The sequence below is a fragment of the Anomalospiza imberbis genome, chromosome 4 (genome assembly GCF_031753505.1).
Source record: "Anomalospiza imberbis isolate Cuckoo-Finch-1a 21T00152 chromosome 4, ASM3175350v1, whole genome shotgun sequence".
Taxonomy (NCBI): Eukaryota; Metazoa; Chordata; class Aves; order Passeriformes; family Viduidae; genus Anomalospiza; species Anomalospiza imberbis.
The window spans coordinates 53,459,640-53,481,706 of NC_089684.1; the positions used below are offsets into that span (position 1 = coordinate 53,459,640).

At 38.3% G+C, this 22,067-nt stretch overlaps 1 protein-coding gene across 13 annotated transcripts in view; it reads left to right on the plus strand.

Annotated features, from left to right (window-relative positions):
• Positions 1-22,067, plus strand: part of ABLIM2 (actin binding LIM protein family member 2) — a 130,224-nt gene that overhangs the window by 68,393 nt on the left and 39,764 nt on the right. For 10 of the 13 annotated variants that reach the window (XM_068188587.1, XM_068188592.1, XM_068188593.1 and 7 more), the window contains exons 7-10: positions 12,360-12,447; positions 15,076-15,134; positions 17,260-17,337; positions 21,913-22,059. In XM_068188587.1, the coding sequence (XP_068044688.1) occupies positions 12,360-12,447; positions 15,076-15,134; positions 17,260-17,337; positions 21,913-22,059 (372 nt within the window). The remainder of the gene's footprint in view (positions 1-12,359; positions 12,448-15,075; positions 15,135-17,259; positions 17,338-21,912; positions 22,060-22,067) is intronic. The other 3 variants (XM_068188596.1, XM_068188598.1, XM_068188600.1) reach the window with 1 other exon arrangement.

The window sequence follows — 22,067 nt, forward strand, 5'->3', positions numbered from 1 at the left end:
CAAGGCACCGGAAAATCTGTGTTAGGGAACAGTCCTGCAATGACAAAGGGAGGGACTATATGACCTAATAGGATTTTTTCCATCTCTGATTTCTGTGATAATGTCAGGAGGACAGCTGCTTCCACGATTATTCTGTGCCCAGATTTTATAATAACGTCTCCCTTTCCAACACTTGCTCATTTTAAGTGTTTATTCAGCAGAAAGGAAGGGAGAGTCATCTAGTGTGAGTTACTGATAAATTGTAAAATATGGCTGTTTTTGTAGGTTGTCAGCCAAATACAATGATGATTTAGTTACCTAAATTCTTCTCTCAGCCCATTTTCTGAGGGCCAGAGTAATTCCATGTAGTAAATGGGCTTAAACACAGGATAGCTTTGTTTATAATTCCTTTCTAGTTTCTTTCTTCCCCTCCAGTCCACCTTGGCTTGCTCCCACTCTCCCAGGGAACTTGTACTGGAAAAGCTATAAAAGGGGCTGAGCAGTTAATTTATGGAGATGATAAATGTTATTACTTTTAAAGCAATGATTTGGCTGGTTTGGTTTTTTTTTAAGCCCTACCCACCAGTGCATTTATGGGCAAGATTTGGTTTGTTTGTGATGCATACGGAACACTCTTAAATGCAAATCAGTCCCCTCCTAGAAGTTGTGTTATTTTATCCCTGACCATATATATTGGTAAACCTGCCAGCGTAAGGGAGGAGCAGGAGGTTGCTGGAGTTGACTTTTGTAGTTTGACTTTAAATGCACTGTGGGAGAGAAGGGGTTTACTTCAGTGCTTATGCTGTATCTCTGCTGCCAATCTGCAGTAGTTAGCATCATGCAATAACACACATTTTAAAATAACAAGCCATTGATTTTTATGACCAGTCATTTCCCTTTTGTCATGTTGCAATCTATTTCTCTGCATTTGGCACTAAAAATATTTTTCTCCTTTTTTTCTGTTACAAGCAGTAATTTATTAGTTAAAATTTCAACTTGTGCAAATGAGCACATCCTAAAAAAATGTAATTGTAATTAAAAAAAAATTACTGTATTTCTTATGATAATACAGAGCCTGCTTTAAACCCCTTTCGTTCAAGAAAACACTTTCCATTTGTTTCCTCATTTTTAATCAGTCTTTTAGCTGCATTTTGCTGGTGGAGGCAGAGATGTGTAGTCTGTCTCTCGGTCCTTCCCACATAGCAAGCTGTGTAAAAGGTTTGGAAAGCTGTTGAGGTTCATGACAAAGCTGTGTGACAGCCAATGAGTGCTCCTTGTCCTCTCCTGGGAGGCATGTCTGGGTTTCCTTAACATCTGATACTTAGAAACATCATGTCAATTCCAGCATCTCTCTATTTTAAAGTGGTCCTCATTAAAAGAGTTAAAAATGCTTTGGATAAGATTGATTTTTAGCTTTTTTTAAGTGTTTTCCCCTCCAATTGATGAACTCTAAGGAGAATTTATAGAGAGTAGTCTTAGTTCCTCTCAACTTTTATTTTACAGAACTGAGTGAACCCAGTTCTCCTCTGCTGGTAAAGTCAGCTCCAGGCTTTTCTGGTGATGCTGGACCTTCTCACTGTGGGTTCCTGGCTGGACCCACCTTCTCTCAGCATGGATGAACACTGTACTCCAGACAGTGCCTCAGCACTATCTTGTGCAGTGATAGTAACCCCTTCCATTTCTAAAGAAAGTGCTTTCCTGGTGTATCCCACACTGGTGCGATTTTCTTCTGGTAGTTCTCTAACACTGACAGCCCATAGTGAGATATTACTTTGAGGGCAGGGGTTCTCTTCATCTGCTTTTTCAGCTGGTGGCTTCCTCCATTGTTAGAGGAAGCCTCCTTATCCAGAGATAACCTTCTGGGGATGTTTTAATGGCAAACACAGTCTAGGCTGTGAGGGGGTCACGTTTGCTTTGATAGGCAACTGCATCCCATCAGTGGCCCTCAGGGGTATTTTCAGCACTCAGTTTTATCTACAATTGTCCTGTGATTCACAGCTACATGACTCTGGTGTAAATGTGTCTTAGAAGTGCTGTTGAAAATCACTTATAGCAGTTGGAACCATCTTTGTGTTCAATATCTGATATCCTAACACAGCAGCATGGCACTCAGTTTATGTGGGGGAAGAAAGAGTTAGCATTTTACTCGTTTACATGTATGTGTAAATGTCTAGAAAAACATAATCAATATATGTTCTTAAAATCTATTCATCACAGTCATATGTTATTTTGAAATAAGGGAACAAATGTAGTGGGCACTAGGCAGGAATGAGACTAGAAATGTCAGTAATTTATATGTCAATTAAATGTCACTTATGACAAAGTCACAGTGACTTACTAATTAAAACATGAATTTTATTTTTCATAGTTTGTTTTTGCCTTGCCCTAGGGTTGAGCTGATTTTGTTTGCAGCCATATCTACCTTGTAAATCGATTGCCTTTCCCTTTGCTAGTGTCTCAGTACAGCAGAGAGACGATACTAATTTTTTACAGCAGGGAGTACAAATTTCTGCCTGCAGTGTGGAAGAATGGTTCATTCTGCAATGTGTCTTACCCTGCTGTTTCATTAACAACAGGACCCACTGATGTGTGAAAGGTGCTTGAGCAGCTTATTATATAGGCATTAACAGTGAAACATGCAATAAAGGCAGCTCTTTCTGTAGGAGAGAAGGGTTCCCTGTGCATGGGCAGCCTCGGGAGGGCTGTCAGAGCAGCAGAAGGATCCAAGTATCAGTGCTACCTTCGGTAGAAACTGCTCTCTGCGCTTTTCTCCCTTCAACAGAGAAGAAAGAAAACTGTTGGAAAGACAAATCTAAATAAATCAGCATTAGCTCTTGCAAAAGGAGACCATCTAAGGTAGGAAACGTTAACTAGCCCTTTCAGTGCATAATGTTTGCTGAGATGCAAGGCATTTTGCAGCTTGGGAATGGTCTCTGGTTTGATGCCACTTGCATTTATCTGGGGCTGCTGGCTTGCAAAGGCAGGTTAATCATCAGCACATTTATCTGAATTTGGCTGGGTAAGTGTGGACAGTTGATCTAGACTTTCTGCTTTAAAACAGGCATCATTAAAAATACTCTCAGCAAGCAGATGAACAGCAATGCAAATGCTTTCTTTCCTATCTTTTAGCTTTTTCTGTAGCCCAGTTATATTGGTCTAGATTAATTTACCTCATCTTTCTCCCACTTCCAGTCTTTCCCTTTTTAGCCCCCTCTTCTCTCCAGAAATACAGAGCTATGCCTATCTGTCTATATTGTCTGAACTGCTAAAAACTCACAGATTATTAATGTGTCAGGAGAAAACTATACATTAAACCAAACTCTTTTCATAGCTTTTTCCCTGTAAATAATTTGTTAGGTTTATTGAAGAGCACTGAATGTCATTTGATGATAGCTTAAGACTTATATTTTTACCAAAGGAAAGGGTTCTGCAAACTGTTTCTGAATAACATAGAAAAGTTTAGGATTTGAGGGAATCTGATTGACAGAGAAGAAAGAATGACTGTTCCAGGTTTTGTGAGGGTTTTTTATTTCTTTTCTCAGCTGCTTATTTGCTTTTCTGTTGAGAATTCCTCCCATGTGTGGGGAAAGTCCTCAGTAGTGCTGCTGTGCATTTGTGCTTGTGTGGGTTTGTATGTGGGTTAGTTTTAGTGCACAGTTTGATTTTTGAGCCTGGCAGACTTGTGGTGTCCATTGCCTTTCCTCATGCAAAAATGTAGTACCAGTTAACTATCTTAAATTATCTGAATTGGCTGAAAGGATGAAAGGAGTGATTCCAGTAGTCACCCTGGTACCTGCTGAGCCTCAGACCCCAGCAGGAGAGTCTGCAGCTACACTGCCTCCCTAAGCCATGTGTTGCTGTGGTGATGCCATTTGCCACTCGGGTGGTCTTACATGTGAAAAGTTGCACCTCATGGATGTCTTCAGTCTCTCATCCAATTACTTTGTGTATTCTTTCACTCCTGGTGGTTCTCTGACCCACATCAGGGGAATGCTGCTGTTGCACAGCTCTGCAAAGCCCTGGACCTCCCTTGACGCAGTGAGCAGCACAAGCCCCTGCCTCCAGCTCTATCCTGTAACCCTGGCAGTGGTGCAGCAGTGAGGGCACTCAGTGGCAGTTGCCTTTGTTGATAAAGTATCTCCAGGATGTTCTGGCCCATGTGAAAACAGTTCAACATGTCAGCTAATAGCAGGGGAGCAGCCTGTGACTCATTTCTTGTAGCTTTAAGATTTTTTCATCCTACTAACCTTCAGCATTTTTGGTGCTTTTACAAATTTCTTTCCCCCCTCCCCCACAAAGTAAGAACTTCTGAATGGTACATTGAACTGGAAATATGTAGATTAGGTCTGAAAGTAGAAACTTCCTACTTTCAGGAAGGTTTATTAATGTCAGTTCTGCATGTGACAGCAGCATTTCCACTCCCAGGTAAATCTAGTGATCCAGAATAGCAGTCCTTACTCAGGCACAGAATGAGAGACAGCTTCTGTTCTTAGATGTTTACAGCCCAGATCACCATGTTCAGCTTGAAAAGATCTGTGCTGGCTTCTGATAAATGGGGCTGTTTCTCCAGGGCTGTTCAGTGTTGTTTGAGCTTCATCCTTCCCATCTGAAATGGGTGCGCTAAATACACAGCTGCAAAGTTGAAAATTAAGGGGAATATGTCTGCAAGTCATCTTTCTCCTTCTTCACTCCCTCTCTCCTATCAGGAGTTGGCATAAGTGAGAGCCAGCTGCAGCTTGTCTTGGCCCCTAGGTGGGTTTTAAGGAGTGGGAAAGGAAAGTGGAAAAGAAATAAAGGAGATCTGTTGAGCAGATGGAAAACAGAAGCCTCTTCCAGTCTCAGTGGGTGGCAAGAAAAATTGCAAAGCTGAGAAGAAAAAGACAAAGGAGGCAGATCACTCACTCCATAACAGAAATACTGAGTGCAAAAATCAGTGGTTTTAGGTATGACAGATCGTTTTGATTTACAAGAACATTTACCAAATTCTGTAGAAAAAAAAAATACACTGTTGTCCTTTTCCAGATTTTATCTGATTTTGGCAGGGCTGAATTTGGTCCTGAGCCAGAACTTGTTTGCAGATGTCACAGAATGATATTACAGTTGTAATAGTGCTAGTTTTCCTTCTATTACTTATTTTTTCTCAATAATCTCCTTTATGGTTTTTAATTACTTTTATTTTCTCCCACAACCATTAGAAACTTCTTCTGCCAGTCCAGTATTATAGTAAGTTGTTATCATTCTGAGAGAAATGTTCCTGTTGGTACATTTGATCTGCAACTTATACCTGGAAGAATAAGGAGTGTGTGGGAAGCAATTAAAATGACTCAAATGTGGGAGGGAATTCTCAAGGCTCTGCAAAGCACAGCAGGATGAGCCAGAACCAAGACAACATGAAATAACTGTACATGTGAGATTGCTAAAGCTGTAGGTAATGCTGCAGGTGTGCGTAGTGAACATTTCATATGACTGTTTCTTGGCATCCAGTAGGATGATAAATGAATCCAGGAAGGAGAAGCTGAGGAGAATGATTGATATAAAACATTACACTGCATTTACAGTGGTGTAAATCCTGATGAAAATGGTTCATTTGCCCTGGCACGCTGTTGAAGTGAGTCAGTGGTGAGTCAGGTCCACTGTGACTAAGAGAATTAGTGAGAGTTTTTCTCCACAGAATTCTGTCTTTAACTTCTGGCTCTCACACTTTTTTTTCTCCTCAACACTGTTGTATGACATAAACAATAGACATTTTGCCAAATACCTCTTCCTTGACAGTGTTGCCTGTCCCTTCAAACCCAGTAGATGAAATGACAGCTGTTTACTAACTTTGCCATTACTGTATACAAGTAATACTGAGTAATTCTTTGAGTCCTTCTGTTGCATATGCAAAACTCTGGCTTTGCTAGAAATGAGAATGGAGATTTTATGTGATTCCACTTAAGGCTGTTAACTGAGCAGAGTGTTATATGCCAAACACAAAGGATATTTTCTGAATAGCATCACTCTAATTTGAATATACCCCTTAGAATTCAGGTTATGGAAGTCAGTATAGTCCTTGTAATATGCTACAATGTGGATGCAGTGGCAGGGTTATCAGTGTGTTCATCCACTGATAACACTTGATGGTGCAGTGCTGTGCACCTTCTTCATGGTACTCCTGAGAGAAAGACTGGAAAAACATCTGAGCCCTAGATTTTACCCAGCCTTTTGGATTAAATGCACTTTGTGCAATGTGGGTTGAAGCACTGCCCAAGAGCAGGAGGGTTGTGTTAACACGTGGGAATAAGCAAGAACAACCCCTGATTGGGTTTGCCTAATTGGTGGAATAACTTGATAGGAAAATTTTCTAAGCTAGTTCTGTTCTCTGTGTTTTCTAAGCCAGTTCTCTCTGCTGTTAGGTCAGAGAATTGTTAAATATCATATCTAATGTAGTTCTGGGAGCAGGAATTAAAACCTTATCTCAGCCAAAGTCAGGGAACTGCATTTACTTACAGAAATTGGGAATTTGCCTTTATAAATCAATGCAGTGACTGATTGGGCTATTTAACAACAAAATGCTGTATCTCATTCAAAAACTTTATTAAATTTCATAGAGATAAATATGTGGAGTTCCTTTTTATACCTGTACTTCGTTATCAGTTTCCTGTACATTCTGGCACCTAAGAAAAAGCACAATTCATTCACATAATGGCCTCATATCTTAGTAAAAACAATCATTTGGTGAATGAATGAAGAAGTTTAAACAGGATGAATTAAATAGCCATTAAAGGAGTTCAGTGATTTTACACCTTTTTTATTTATATACTCTGAAAAAAAATATTCCCAGTGAAAGTACATGCTCCTCAATGTTGAGTTTAAAATTACAGATAATGAAGCAGGTACAAAATGATGGATAATGGGAACAGAACAGAGCCAGCAGATTTTAAGGAAGTCTTCCACAGAGTGCAAGAACTAGCAATGTGATTTTGGTGGAGGACAGCCATGATAGTTGAGGGGTTGGAGCACATTCTGAGGAGATGCTCAAGGAGCTGAACTTGTTCAGCCTAGGAAAGTGATGGCTTTAATGGAACCTCGTTGCAGTGTTCCCATACCTATGATGAGACCCTTGAGGATGTGGAGACAAGCAACTTACTGAGACACATGGTGGGAGGGCAGGAGACAACTGTCATAAATTTAAAGCAGGGAGGTTCTGACTGGATAAAAAGGGAAAAAAATCACTGTGAATAACTGAAGAATAACTACTATCCATTGGAGCAATTTTCTCAGAGGTTGTGCAGTCTCCATCCTTGAAGGTTTTCAGTATTCAACTGAAGAAAATCCTGAGCAGACTGATATGAATTGATTATCAACCCTGCTTTGAGCAGGAGTTTGGATTAGATGAATTATTCTATCAATCTTTGATCACTTGCACACTTCCTGGTTTTAAACTGAATTCTATTTCTGTTGCCTGTACTATGAAGTTTACCTGAAGGAATATAAGAGTACTTTAGTGAACAAATGGGGATGTCCATGTGAATGGATATTACTCAGGAAATGGAGACAAAATATACAAAAGAGAGTAATTTTTTGTATAATTGAAGTTTTACAATTTCACCCATCCCTACATTGCCTAAGTATTTTTCCCCTTCCCATCCCATACAAATAGTAAGTTCCCTTCTCTTAAAAAAGCAACAGAAGTCAAGACATATGTCTTCTATGAGATTTTTAATACTTAATTTCAGGTTGAGAAGCTGCCTGATGGGAGGGATTATTGATTGTCAGTGGTTTTGTGCTTTATTCTGTTTCCCTTTGCTTAGACAGGTGGTTGTCTGGTGATGACACAGCTCTCCAACAAATTTGTTCCATGTGAAAAGCTTTTAACTAAGAATGCTTTATACCAGTCTTCTGTGGGCTTTGTTTGTGGGTCAGGCAGCTGCACCATGCCTTGGCATACCTACCAGCTCAGTGATTTGTAGGCTGTTTTTCATTATTTCTGTTCAGGTCAGGGTACAGTTAGGACTTGACTTGGGGATTTTGAGTATGAGGTTGGCAGGATTTGGATCTTCTTCAATAGACAATACTTAGTGGTAATGAGGAACTATTATAGCAATTAGATTGTATTATACACTCAAAATGGAAAATATGCTTTGATATGACTGAATCATTGCAGCAATCTAACCTTTTGTCACTTCCACAAACCTTTTACTCCCACCAATAAAATGTCAATTACCTCTATGCTTTTTGATAACAAGATAGATTTTTTTAATTGTTATTACTTTTCATTTTTACAGGAAAAAGTTTACTGATAGCTTTTAATTCTCAGGAAAAGAATCAGTTTGTTTAAGTTTATCTAGTATATTAAACAATTTTCTGTACTTTCAATCTTCCCTTTACTAATTACTTCATTGAATAATGCAATGAGGATGTACTTAGACTTCAGTGATGAATCAGACATCAGAAATCTTGAGCCTTCCTTCCAGGACTCAGCTCACACTCTGAGCTTTAGGCTGCTCAATTTCTCATGTGTCAAATCCATAAGCAATTGTCGCTCATCAACTGCAGTAAAAAATTATATCAATCACAGTTCCAGAAACAGCATGAGAGATCAGACAAGCAATGTCATTTTGGTAGAGTTACAGTTATTGTGCATATCATCTTTTATATATTCTACCACTTCATCACTTATGGCAGCCATAGCCAGAAAATGAGCAGAGTTTTTTGCTGAGCTGTCTGCAGTAATGTAATATATTTTTCCTGGGTGATGACAGCTAATTTAAAACTCAAATTTAACTAGTTAAGTTATTCCTTTTGGTATGAACTGCTCTAGTTTTGCTAGTGCTGCATGTTTTCCAAGACTTTCTGAAGTTCTGAAGACTTTCAAGTAACACCCCTTACTGTCTCCAAACTGTGCTTTGAATGATGTGATTCACAATTGTCACATCACCTTTATTCTCCTTTTACTTAGTTCAAGCCCTCAAGTTGTGAGAAATGAGAAAAGGTGGTTGTATGTACTTTGTTGCAGAACTCTCTGGTCCTGCTTTAAGTGAAGCATGGGTTTGTCTGTGGATGTGCTGTGGGACAGGTTGCAACACTTGAGATGGTCCCTCTGCTCAGGGCAGAAGGTCCATGTTCATCAGCTCAGATAAACATCATTCCTCATGTTGATCAGCCCAGAAGGCTCTTCCTTCTCTACAGAGGAGACTTCACATTCAAAGGGGTCTCTTATACCTAAAGGGAAAGAAGTAACTCATAATACTTCGTCTCAGAGTGTTGAGGACTGTTTTGACTTCATTTAAATTGCACACTAAGAGTGCAGCTTGGTGATTGTGGAAAGCTGGTTCATGGTCAGGTGAAGAAAATTTAAATTTTAGGTATATGTGCTGGGTTACTAAGGACACACTTTGCTATTCAGGTTTGAGGTAATCTCAGCTGAAAATTAGTCTTCAAATTGATCTTCACAATAATGCTATATTCATGTTTGGATTCCTGAGCACAAAAACCTGGTGCAGTCTTGAAGCAATTGTAGGATATTGAAGAGGTTTTTTAGAATTTATCACTTGAACCATAAGAGATCTCTTAGAGATAAATGTTGCTTCTTCTGTGCTGTGAGTATGTTGGTATTTTATTAAACACTGACACAACAATCTGTCAAACTAAGCTTTCAAACTGTGCAAAGAAGAACTAACCATATGGTTAGGAATTTGTTTGCTGCATTGAACTACCTCACATCAATATAAGCAAGAAGAGAAAAAATGAAGAGGCCTTTATTACAACTAGATCAAAACCATACAATATTTGCTGCCCTAAGCTTATAAAATAACTGGGTACTGCTGGAACCAGTTGTTCATCTATGAGACCAAGCCCCTGAAATTGAAGGGACAGGAGAAAGGGGCACTGGTGAAAGCCTCCTTGGCATTTACCCCAGGGACTCTATGATTCAGACTCAGGTCCTAGGTTTGAATATAATTTGTGATATCTAATCAGGGTAACTGCATATACATATCAGTAAATAGTGTTAGTTATTTCCTGCATCAGCTGCCTAGCCTCAGGTTCAGCTAGCACCTCTCATTTAGAAATATGGTGTGTTTTTTTTTAAATACTTCCAAGTGTTGCTGTGTCTGCTGTGTCTTGTCTTCTGTGCTTTGATTAGAAGGACAAAAAAAATTAAAGGGGCGATAAAAGTCACTGTCAGCACTTAGACTTACATGAAAATTTTTGAGTTTGTGCCATTTTAATTCAGAGATACTTATGCAAAATGCACTGGAGTTCTCCTGGTGTGATAATCAGCAAAAAGATTACTATACTTTCATCCCCTAATTTTTCTGTTACAGTTGTGTCTTATGTTTAAAAGAGGTTTTTCTGTGCCATTCTATACCTAGTTGATATTACTGACTATGCAAGTGAATTCACTAAGTGAATTAAAATTATATATTTGGTTGTACTGTTAAATTTAGGGAAATAGACTTTGTTCTGTGATGCATCCAGGTTATCTGAGAATTTGTCCTGGCAGTTTATTTTAGCAAAGAAGTCATTTAAGTCCCTTAGAGAATATTAGCCTGGGAATTGTATCATCTGTGCTAAATCACTTGAGTTATTGAGGTTATGCATCCCATTAGCAATGCTTGTGCACTTCCAAGGGAAATTATATTTCTTTTCAATTTGGTACACCAAATATAAATTTATCTGGTGGTTGAATACTCTTCTGTGCTTAAACACCAGTCAAGCAATTTTAAACCTGAAGTTTAAGCTCAGTAATGATACTTTGTGGTCTAGTACTTTACAGGTGTTATCACAGATAGTAGTGACCATCTTCCATGTCTAAAATTGCAAAAATCACTCTGAAATCTGCACAAATGATAACATAAAAAGAGTGAGCTGGAGCAGAGCTGTTTTCAAAATGGCAATTCTGATGTGCTGTGTTGCTCTTTATTGCCAATCTGAAATGCTGCAGCAGGTTTTCAGGAGTGAATCAAGTTAACGCTGATGCAGTAAAACCAGAGATTCTTTAACCTAGATTTACTGCATTCCTGTGATTGGTATTGTGAATGGCAAAATAGCCCCCAGACACAGATTACATTCTTTAATGTAAATGCTTCTGAAAGCTTTGAAATTCAGTGAATAAGAAAGAGTTAGAAAAGTCACCTTCATAGTAACAGGGCTAAAATGCTAGATTGATAGAAGGGGATGTGCAGTTCAGTGCTGTGAGAGCCTATTTACATGCTGAAGGCAGTGGGGCAATAGTTGATAGTTTCTTAAAGGCATCCACAGTCCTAGTAGCACTTTCAGTGTTTTTCAGGTAAGCAGGTTATAAGACATTCTATATGCACCAAAATGTACATATTTTTAACTTCAGGAGAATTTCTACTAAAGTCAGGCTTAGCTTAATCTTAAGTTAAACGTAGTTTACTTTAGCTCTAAGCTGTAGATTTACTTGTTCTCCTGGCTTTTGTTCCTATTGGAAAACCTTAAGCTATTTAAACCATGGGCAATTCTGTTTAGCTTGGAAGAGTGTGAGGTCAAAGAGGAAAAAGGATCAGGCTTTTAGTTCCATAGGGATTTTGAAGAGTAAGGAGTGCTGGGAACATGTGCAAGAGCTGTCTTTGGGACTCTGAACTCTATTTTGTGAGTGCCATCTGTAAGATGGGGTGGGAGTGCAGTTTGGAACTCCATGAGTGCTGTTTTTGTCACTGGCTTGAGCCAACATTGCAGGTAATTGAGAATTTAAATATATGAAAAGTGGTAAGTTACTAAGCAGTTCTGAGCAAATTGAGGGCTCAGTTCTGTTCCCATTGCAGTCAGTGAAAACAGTGATATTAAATTATGTGGATTAATCTCTGAACAGATGGCAAAACTCTTCCATGTGAGGATGTGAGTGCACAATACCCAAAACTGCCTGCTCTGACTTCCTGTCCTATTGGCAGGCTACACACATTCCTCATGGAACTCTTTAGTACAAATTACCTGCAAGACACTTTCAAAGCAGCTGCAAACATTCCTTGCATAGAATGGTTTTTGCTGAGCATTACGATTATGTATTCAATTGATGCATGATTAACATATGAGTTGCAAATCTGTGCTCAAGGTTATGACCTCCAAAATTCCTCATGCAGGTAAGTCCTAAGCTACCCTGCACTTGGTTTACAGGGAAAATGTGTTCATTGCATAAATTTGTTTCTGTCCTGTAAATTCAGAGACTTAACTGTCACCCATAAACTTTTTTGCTTTGTGTAGGCAAGACCATAATTACATTTTAAAGCATAAATTGTCTAGAATGACAAATCAGCATTGTGGTTGTAGGAGACTGTTGAACTAATTGTCATACTAATTAAATTATTCAATAGAATGAAAACAAAACTGCTAAATTGATTACTATGCTTAATCATCTGTACCTTCTTTCTGAATAGGCAGGAGAAAAGCATTATCACCCAACCTGCGCACGATGTGTCAGGTGCAATCAGATGTTTGCAGAAGGAGAAGAAATGTATCTTCAAGGTAAATCAAACAAACAAAAAATAAAACAGTTACACTTGGCTCTCTAGCCCACACCTGCTTGCCCACACCGTAGGCTTGCACAGGAGAAATTCAGTGTTACAGAAGGACTTGTGCAATAAAGTATGCAATGGGAAAGTCATTTGACATAAATATGAGCTGAAATCCTTCATATGTAGCAACTTCTAGCTCTACTAAACTGATCAAAGAAAACTGCTTACACAGTTAAATACAGGGGAAAACTTTTCAAAGGAAAACAGAAAAGAGAAACCCAGTAGGATGTGGGAACTGCAAGGCTGGTGTATTATCCTAAAATCACATGCCTGCCCAGATCTGTGTTTACAACTTTGCAATTGTCCGTGGTTTTCTAGAAGCGTACTTTGAAATTTTTACTTAAGCTAGGAAAGTTAAGACTTTATTTAGAACACAGAAGTGGTCTCAGTAAGATCTAATTATGGTTTAGTACTTTATTTTAAATTAAAATTTTACTGTTACTTTGGTTTGCAACAAGAACTACCTCGTTAAAGGACATAGTGATACTTGTGTGTGCTCATGAATTTTCCCTCAGAAGCCAGGAAATGCTGCAGTTCTTCCAGTTGAAAAGTATCTTAGCAGTGCTGAAACCCTATATGAAATCAATGCTTTAAAAAAGTACATCAAACTACAAATTTGTTTCTAGATTTCAAACCTTCTGAAACTTGTTTGCAAGTCAATTTTTTTTAAAGTTCCATTTGTTGTGAGAGTGGATATTTGTTAGGTTATGTTCTGATTATTAGTTCAAATAACAGCAAGGTATGCTCATGTTCTATTTATTTGGATCCATTTTACTGTGTTTTCTGATGCATGGAATGTTTACACCAGCTTACTGTCACACCCCTTTTGTCTTCATATGGGGAGCAGTTTCCATTGGAAAATGGTGTTAATGCCATGAAAGATCTATGATCAGTTATTTGGACTGCCTAACCTGTTAAATAATAAACAATGTTGGAGTCCAGGGTTTTATAATGTGTTCTTCGTCCTCTTAATAAACTACTGTAAAGTTACTTTAGGTGTTGTGTGCTCCTTAGCAGAAATCTTCAGTGGTCATCTAACAGACAGCTTTTTGGGTGAAAGGACTTTTTTTCTTCAGTGTGAAAATGTTTCCCAGACAGTGTTGCTTGGCTATAGACAGGAGTAGTTAAAAAAAAAAAAAAAAAGAGTACTCTAAATACTTCTTAAATCCATTGGGATAATTTGAAGCAATTTATGGGACAAATGGGGCAAGCTCAAATCCACTTGTAAGTGGAAGATAACAGCATTAAATTTAAAGGTGCTATAAAAATGTTTCTTAGTCGTTCAGTAACAAAAAACCCCAGTAACTTAGTAAACATAATTTATCTGGTCTGTTCTTATAGGTACTCTTTTACTGCAAGAGTCTGGGTTCATCTGGGTTATTTTTGTGAAATAAATTCTAATGATCTCCATCTGTCTTCTGGGAAATAGACTCTGTTTCTATCTTGTTTCCAAAATCCACTACTTAGAAAACTGTCAAACTGCTGTGAAAACAAAGCATTCCCAATGACTCTTCTTGATACTCTCCACCCATTATAAACATTAAGTATTTATTATGCAAAGGTTCTCAGATTCCAGTCTAGTCAGGCAGAAGTTGTAGTGTACTCATGTTGTTTACCTCTGGAGCTTTAATCTGTGGCGTGTCTAAGACCAGACTGGCATAAACATAAAGGTTTCTTCTTACTATTAAAACTTGTAAATAATTATTTTATATCATTTTACAAATTCCACTTCTACTGAACACTATTTTAAACATCATGTTCAACTTTTTGAAATAGTTTTTCCCTTTGTGACTAGTGCAAAACTGTTCAAGTTTCTGTCTCGCACTCATTGTTTACTTACATCTTGTCAAGAGCCTCGTTTCGATACCTGTATGCAATAGAGAATTGGTTCATTTGGTTCATCTCCTGCTTCCTCCATGATGGACATTCCCTTGAGTTTATGCAGTTCCTTAGTAGCTGACTTACAGGAGACAAACATATGGGAAGTACAAGATTGAAACAGTGGATAATTGATAGACAGGCTGGATTTTCAGCTAGGGTTACATGGCACAAAGCTATTCCATCCCACCATGGTGTGCTGCTGTATATGACCCAAGCCTGACTACTACAAGAATATGTATTATAAGAGTGTAGGGAATTGTAACTATACATAAAGAAAAAAGTTACCATGAAGCAGGCTGCCCAGAGATGCAGTGGAATCTCCATCCTTAGAGACAGGCAAAGCCCAGCTGGAGGCAGCCCTGACTGCTCTAATGGGACCTGCCCTGAGCAGGAGGTTGGACTGCTGGAGCTCCAGAAATCCCATATCACACTTCTTAGGACTCAGATTTTGATGTTGATCTGCCATATTGAGGTACATGTAGCTTTCTGAAGTCTTTTAAATTATGTGGTCAGGCTCACTGGGATGGAGAGGTTGTCATCTTGACCTCTGAAAGTATCCTGCACTAGCAGGGGTAGTAGTCAGTAACCTACATCTTATAAATCCTTATAGGAGGGTTTCATAAGGTTCTTATTTTGAACTTTTTTAAGGTTCTTATCATGGAACTGAATTAAGCAGAACTTTAAATTTACTTTACAGGAACATCCATTTGGCATCCACTTTGTAGACAGGCTGCAAAAGCTGAAGAAAAAAACAAGGTAAAAAACTGTATTTTTACCCAGTGTTATTTGATTGCCATATTATTCTCTATCCTTTTTTATTTTTGTAGCAGCAGGCATGGAGGGAAGGGTTTGGAAAATTTTCACTACTGTAAATTTAAATTTTAAATTATGGGAATCTAATTGGCTAATGAAATATAATCATGTAATATAAATACTCTGCTTTTAATCAGTGATTAAAGCTACAGATTAAGGAGAATCTAGACCTAAGAGTTATATATATAAGCTGAATAAGTAAAAATGTGAAAATATGAAGAAAAAAAAAGTTAATTTTAAACTTCTGTCTGATTATGATGTTATCAGTTCATTACCTTTTTTCCTGTGGCTCTAAACTTAAAAGATCAGAGGAATTTAATTTTATTTGTTTTTACAAAAAAAAAAAAATCTCCTTGGAGTGTCTGTTTTATTATTTGTTTCTAAAATGTTGGCAAGCCAGCCACAATTTAATTTAATCTCTGGCTTTAAGTACCTCCTTAAGTTGGATGATTGTGCACCTCTCTGTGTGCAAGGGGAAAAGGGGGGAATTCTGGCAGAAGATGAAGCTGTTCCTAGGACATGAAGAATTGATGATCCTTCTGAAGTGGTGAGAATGAGTTACAACTATCTCATTTAATGTAGAGGCCAAGTGTGGGTTTTTCACTTCAGATGTTCTCTGATGCTCCAAGTGGTACCCTTGGTATCCTTGTTCTGCTTTGGTTCAGGGCTTGGAGGAAGGCACATGGGACAAGTCAGAACAGCAGGCAGCATCCATAAAAAGATTGCTAAATCTGGTGTGTTAGAAAGGCCAACTTTGACTAAATTACAGCTTGAAAAAAAAGATTTGTGTGGGCTTTACCGTAAAGGATCTTGTCTATAGTTTTTGTACCCATGTGTTTGGGAAGTGATTGTTTGGTTTATGACAAGCTCTGAATATCAAAAAATTTTCCTGAGCCTAGCAGTTTTTCTTCTTCCTTGGGTCTTTCCTATTTTCTGATCTTTATGTTCATTTTGACAAAATAAAACCAGAAGGAAGGATGCCATTTTTAAGAGAATAATAATGAACTTTTCAACATAACTTGTAAAGTCTGGAATGAGATCTACTGCTTGAGAAATTTACTGTTTGACCTTGCAGTTTGTTGTTTTTAAGTTATCTTCCTATATATAGATACATGAACAGCATGTAATTAAAGTAGTGACAAAGGAGAAAAGGAGAAAGTGGCATCATGCTCCAAAACTTTGAAGATGGAGTGGAGGGGAAAAAGAAGTTGTGAAAGAGAGTGACAGCATAAAGAAAGATGATGGGAGAGTGAGATTTTAAGCAGAAGGGAGGAAGCTGGAAAAGACAGGAGAAATCAAAGCAGCAAGGGAAAGTAAGGTCTGTAAAGAGGCATTTAGGAAAAAGAGGTAGGTGGAAGAAGAAGAAAGATGTGTAGTACAGAAAATGAACTAACAGGCAATAGAGTCAACAAAGGTGTGAGGTTTTGTCGAAAAAGCTGGGAGATGGTGTGGAGCAGGCATGGATGGGGATGCTAAAAAGGGTAATGGATCATGAAGAGAATAAAGAACATGTATGAGATGTGGATGTCTCATATCTAATTCCTTAGCCACCAGTATCCTCCAAGTCCTCCTTCTCCTTTCACCACCCAGTTAGTGGAGGTGGTACTGGAGATTGCCCTGACCCAGGTGCAGGACCTTCCTCTCATCCTTGTTGAATTTCATGAGGTTTGCATGGCCCCACTTCCCAAGCTTATCAGGATCCCTGTGGATGGCATCCCTTCCCTCCAGCGTGTTGTCCCCACCACATGGCAGGCTGTCATCTGTAGGTGTGCCAAGGATGTGCTCAATCCCACTGTCTGGATCATGGATGAAGAAATGCTCTGGGCCATTCCATTCTGAAGAGTAGGGATAAGAAACTCATGTGTAAAACAATTCTTGTGGTTTTAAAAGGTTAAATTGATTGTCTGCAAGTGTTCTTTTATTTTTAACGCCATGTTTTGAGCTCTCTATAATATGCCATTTTGAGTGGTGGAGATTGAATTAAATGTCTTGTATGCTTTTTTTGAAATAAATTACATTATCTTTGACTCTCCTGTATTTCCTATCTATTTCACTTCTCCTGCCATAGGAAACAAGGACTTCCTCTGAGAGTATTATTTCTGTACCTGCTTCAAGTACATCAGGTTCCCCAAGCCGTGTGATCTATGTGAGTATTTCTCAGTGAGATTTCTTCTGTGGGATGGCAAAAACCTTGTGCTTCCCCATGTTAGCATGTTATATGGCAAGTTAATGTCTCCAAACCACTGCAGTTGATGATTCCTCTAAAATAGAATTATTTTTTCAAGTTTAAAATATTTGAATACTGCATTTGCTCTAACAGAATTCTGGGATTTTCCTCCTATATTTTGTGGTGTATTTGTAGCACTTACACTGCAGCTAGTGCTGGCTTATACCAAAGCATGCAGAATACCACAGTTCTTTCTGAAAAGAAAAGTTTAAGTAAACAGTACAGCCCACAGGTAGATTACAAGCTTAGATTTGAACACAACTTGTTTGAATTGAGCTCCTGAGCCTGCATCTGATTGCTTATGAAAGCACTCATGTGTGTGATTGCAGGACTCTGGCTGTGCCAAATGCCAGTTCCTCGCTCAGAGGACCTTTGATGTGTTTATGGTTTACAAAGCACTCTGGAACGCTTATTGACAGAATTTAAAATAACAAGTATAATAAAATCTTAGGATTTTTTTTTTCAATACAAGATCAAAATTGCTGTAGTGTAGTGTTCATGACCAAATTCTCAAGGCTACCAACAATAGATAAAAAGTGCAAATGTGGTATGATCCATACAGATATCTCTTGCAGTGCTTCAGCATTTCCAGGGCTTTTCTTTCTCCTGGTCATGAACCCCCAGGTATGCAGGTCATCCTCATCAGTTAGAGCCATGTAGTGAGAAACTTGCTGGAGATGCAGTTGACTTCCAGAGAGGTTATTATGCAAATATTAAGGGCTTTTATCTCCTACATTAAGACAAGCAAAAGAGTGCTTTGGATCTGAACATGTCTTTTTTCCTCAAATAAAAGTTATTTTGAATACAATATGTGCTTTATGTGAGTAAGATTGAACTTGCAGTGGAACAAGTGCCCCTTCTCTAAGAGCTTATCAGTGGTTCTGAGTATTGCTAAATACCAGTGGTATATTACCAACCAAGAAATGTCATTGTGAACATAGTTCATTGTTCTGGGAGCCTATTATCATGTAAGCACTTTCTTTGGCCAGATGAGCTCTTTTTCTTCAGGCATGCACCATCTCATTGTGTTTTTAAGCATGAGAATTCTCCCAAGATTTATATGTTTTTAGAGGCATTTATCTAACTGCAGGATGGTACTGTTTTTATTGATGTTTGTGTTACAACCTTAAATATGCTTCACTGGCTGTTAAAAGGATGAGCCTCCATTCTCCTTTTCTGTTTTTGTTTGTTTGTTTGTTTTTAAAGGCTATCATTAAATCAGCACCCAACCCTGATGTTTTTTACTGTAATATATCGCTGGGACTGGGAAAGAATATAGTTGTCTAGCAATATGAGTCAGTCAGAAAAAAAGATTCCCCAGAGGAGTACAAGTTCTTATTCTATCTGTCCCATCTCTCACTGTTTAATTGTCAAAACTCAATTCTGATTGGTTGAATAAATCCTGTTTTGGCTTTCACAAACAGGAAAGTAAAAAGAATTAAAAACATCTTACTGACTTCTATATTATCACAATGGTCCTTTGGCTATCTGTTTTTACATGTGTTTTCTGTTACAGGGGTGTATAGGACATACAGACATGCTCAAGATCTGTCTTGTGTGCTTTTGTGGCTGTTTTTGCCAAACCTAAATTCTTGCTGCCACTGAAAGGAAGGTCCCACCCACATGTGGCCCTGTCCCTCTCTGGCTATGCCTTCCCATCTCCTCTTTGCTGCTAATAGTAGTGTGTACACACAGATATGCAGTCAAATTGGACGCCAGACTGAGCTAAACAATAACTCAGGAAAAACCTCCAGACAACCAAAGAGGCAAAAAAAAAAAAAAAAAGCCCAAGCTGTCTACATGACTTCTGATGCTAGAGTAGAAGGCAGAACAGGGTGGGATGATGCACACAGGGCAGCAGTTTTCAGCTGTAGCATAGATTCAGATCATTAAACGTGTAGTAAAATCACACCTTACCAGCTGGTGAGCTCTGTGGAGTATTTCATGGACAAAAGAGTGTAGAGAAAACAGTTCCATCTTAGGAACTGTGAATTTGTGGTGCTTACACTTCCAAAGCCATCGAGTCAGAGCAGTGCTGAACATCATCGTGGGCACCACCCCATTGCAGGGCAGCTGTGCTTCTGGGCCATGGTGGCCTGGTCACACAGGGAAAGGTGAAGAAAGGTTTTTTGTGACATAAACGTGAATGTGCTTCATACAGATGGTTTACTAAAGCCATACCACTTCTTCTCCATCTACTGGTTACAGACTTTGGTGTTTTCTTGTGCTGAGAGAGGGCACAGGCCAGTTCCTTTTGAAGGTAATGGACATCTTTTCCTGACCTGTAGGGATGGCTTCATTATATCCAGACTGAAATTTTCCCTAGTGCTGGCAACCTCTCAGAGTCCCTAATTAAAAATTGGTTGATTTCTAAATTATACCATTAAATAAGGTTTAAAAAGTCCTGGTTTATATTTGCTTAATTTTATTAGGATGGAATTAGGTGCTCCAACCTAATATATCCAACTGGCAGGCTTACACATAGCTGTGTTATATGTGCTCTCATACAAGGAATAGAAATCAGACTAAATTTTTATACAGCTCATATTCACAATTATACATTTGTAAAATTACATATTCCAAATGAAACAGATACTCTATACTTAGAACATGGTTTTACCAGAACCCTAAATACCAAATTACTGAAGAAATGGCTTGCAGTCTCTCAGCTGTAATTTGAGCTTTCCTGAGCTGATTTGAACTCCATTCACATAATCGAATTTAGGTGAAACAAATAAAATAAAGATACAGCGTAGACTCAGTGTTTGGAGGATTGAGTGTTTAGAAAGCAACTGTATCCCAAAAGTGTTTCTTCATCCAAATTTGCCCACATTGTTATATCTAAACTGAAAGGAATTACATAACAAAGGTAAGTTTTACTCCTCTGACAGATCTGAAATCTAATGGGAAGTTGCACATCTAGATGGAGAGCCAAAATGACTGTAATTCACATTTAAATATTCCCAATTCTGAACTACTTGGATTCACTAGGATAATGGCCAAAAACCTGGATACCTTAACTGAAACCACAGCCTCTTTGGCCTTCCTTGTAGGTATAATGCTGCCCAAAGTATTTCTGGGACAGATTGGACAGACAGATTCTTTACCTTTGCATTACCTGTCTCTGCATCAGAGCTCTCTGCTGGTTTCTCAGAAGGGAGGGATTTATTTTCATTAAGGGGCTATTTCATTGCTCTTTAGCTTCTTAAAGGAGCTGCAAAGAAAGTGAGATCTGTAGATTGGTGAAGAAGCACATACTTGGTTAAAACACATTTTTTCATTAGTTTTCAGGATGGGAATATGTAATGGTTATGGCACCTTGGTTCTACTTTCTTTTTTAAGAGTAATCTTCCTTCTTTTCACATAGTTTATGTTTGCACAAATTCATGTATTGTTTTAGAAAAAGGGGTAACTAAGTTGTCAGATTAAATTTTTCCTGGGTTATTAATCTGATAGAAAACTCCCCTGGAAAATCTATTGAACTTTTCTTAGCTCATACTAAGAAAAAAAAAACAGAATTACTGCACACATAAATCTTGGATACTTTTGTATTTTTGCATGTGGAAAACATTATTACAGTTTTATAGCTGATCATACTGAGATTTTCAGAGCAAGATTCACTCATCATTTAGTTGCCAACAAAGAGCTTATCCTTCTGCAAAACTTGAAGTGGGAATGAGACCATTATGCTGCTCATTTCTTCACTCTCAATGTGGCCAACTTATCGTCGTATCTACAGCATAGTATGTGCTGGATACAGTTTTGGTGCAATTATCCTGAAGATAATCTGTGCAAATGTGGCAGCTTGGTAATAAGTTACACTTTTGGAATATGTGTAGTGGGAGGAGGCCAGTACAGTCCTTTCCATCTGTTGGTTGTGTGAGTCTGATAAGAGGATTTGAACTTTAGTTGAGTGGCATCTGTAATCTTCCACCATGGTGCAAATCCATCATCTGCTGGTTTGTGACCCATAATTAAGGGCTGTTTAGACATAGTCAGGAAAGGAGGTGAGCTGTGGGACACAACTGAATGGGAAAGATCAAAGAGCTGAGTAATGCTTTTCAGCATCTGGAGAGTATATGCTGGAAATACATATTTGATTATTCACTACTGCTTACAGCAGGGGAATTGTGCACGCCAAAACCACTTCAAAATTCAGTGTGTTTTGAAAAACTGAAAAAGACTACAATATATGTCCCCTATATATGTTTGTGCATCCAGGATAAGTGGGATATAACCAGGGAATTGGAATGATGCCATGCTACTCCTGTTAGCCAAATGCCAGTGACAAGCTAGAAGGCAACAGTATATAAAATAAAACAGCAGTAATATTTAGCATAGTGTAGTAAATACAAGAGATTTAAATGTTCAGAAACAAAAAAAAGTGGTTTATTATGATTATGACTTTTCTACCTACATTTATCTTTCCTTGTCTGATTGCATCCTCCTCCTATTCTTTCTTATTCTCACTGCTTTCTTTCCTCCTTTTCTTAGGCAAAGCTTGGAGATGAAATTCTTGACTACAGGGACTTGGCTGCTCTTCCTAAAAATAAAGCCATCTATAACATTGACCGCCCAGATATGATCTCCTATTCTCCATATATCAGTTACTCTTCAGATGACAGGCATAGTTACGGGGAGGTACTGAA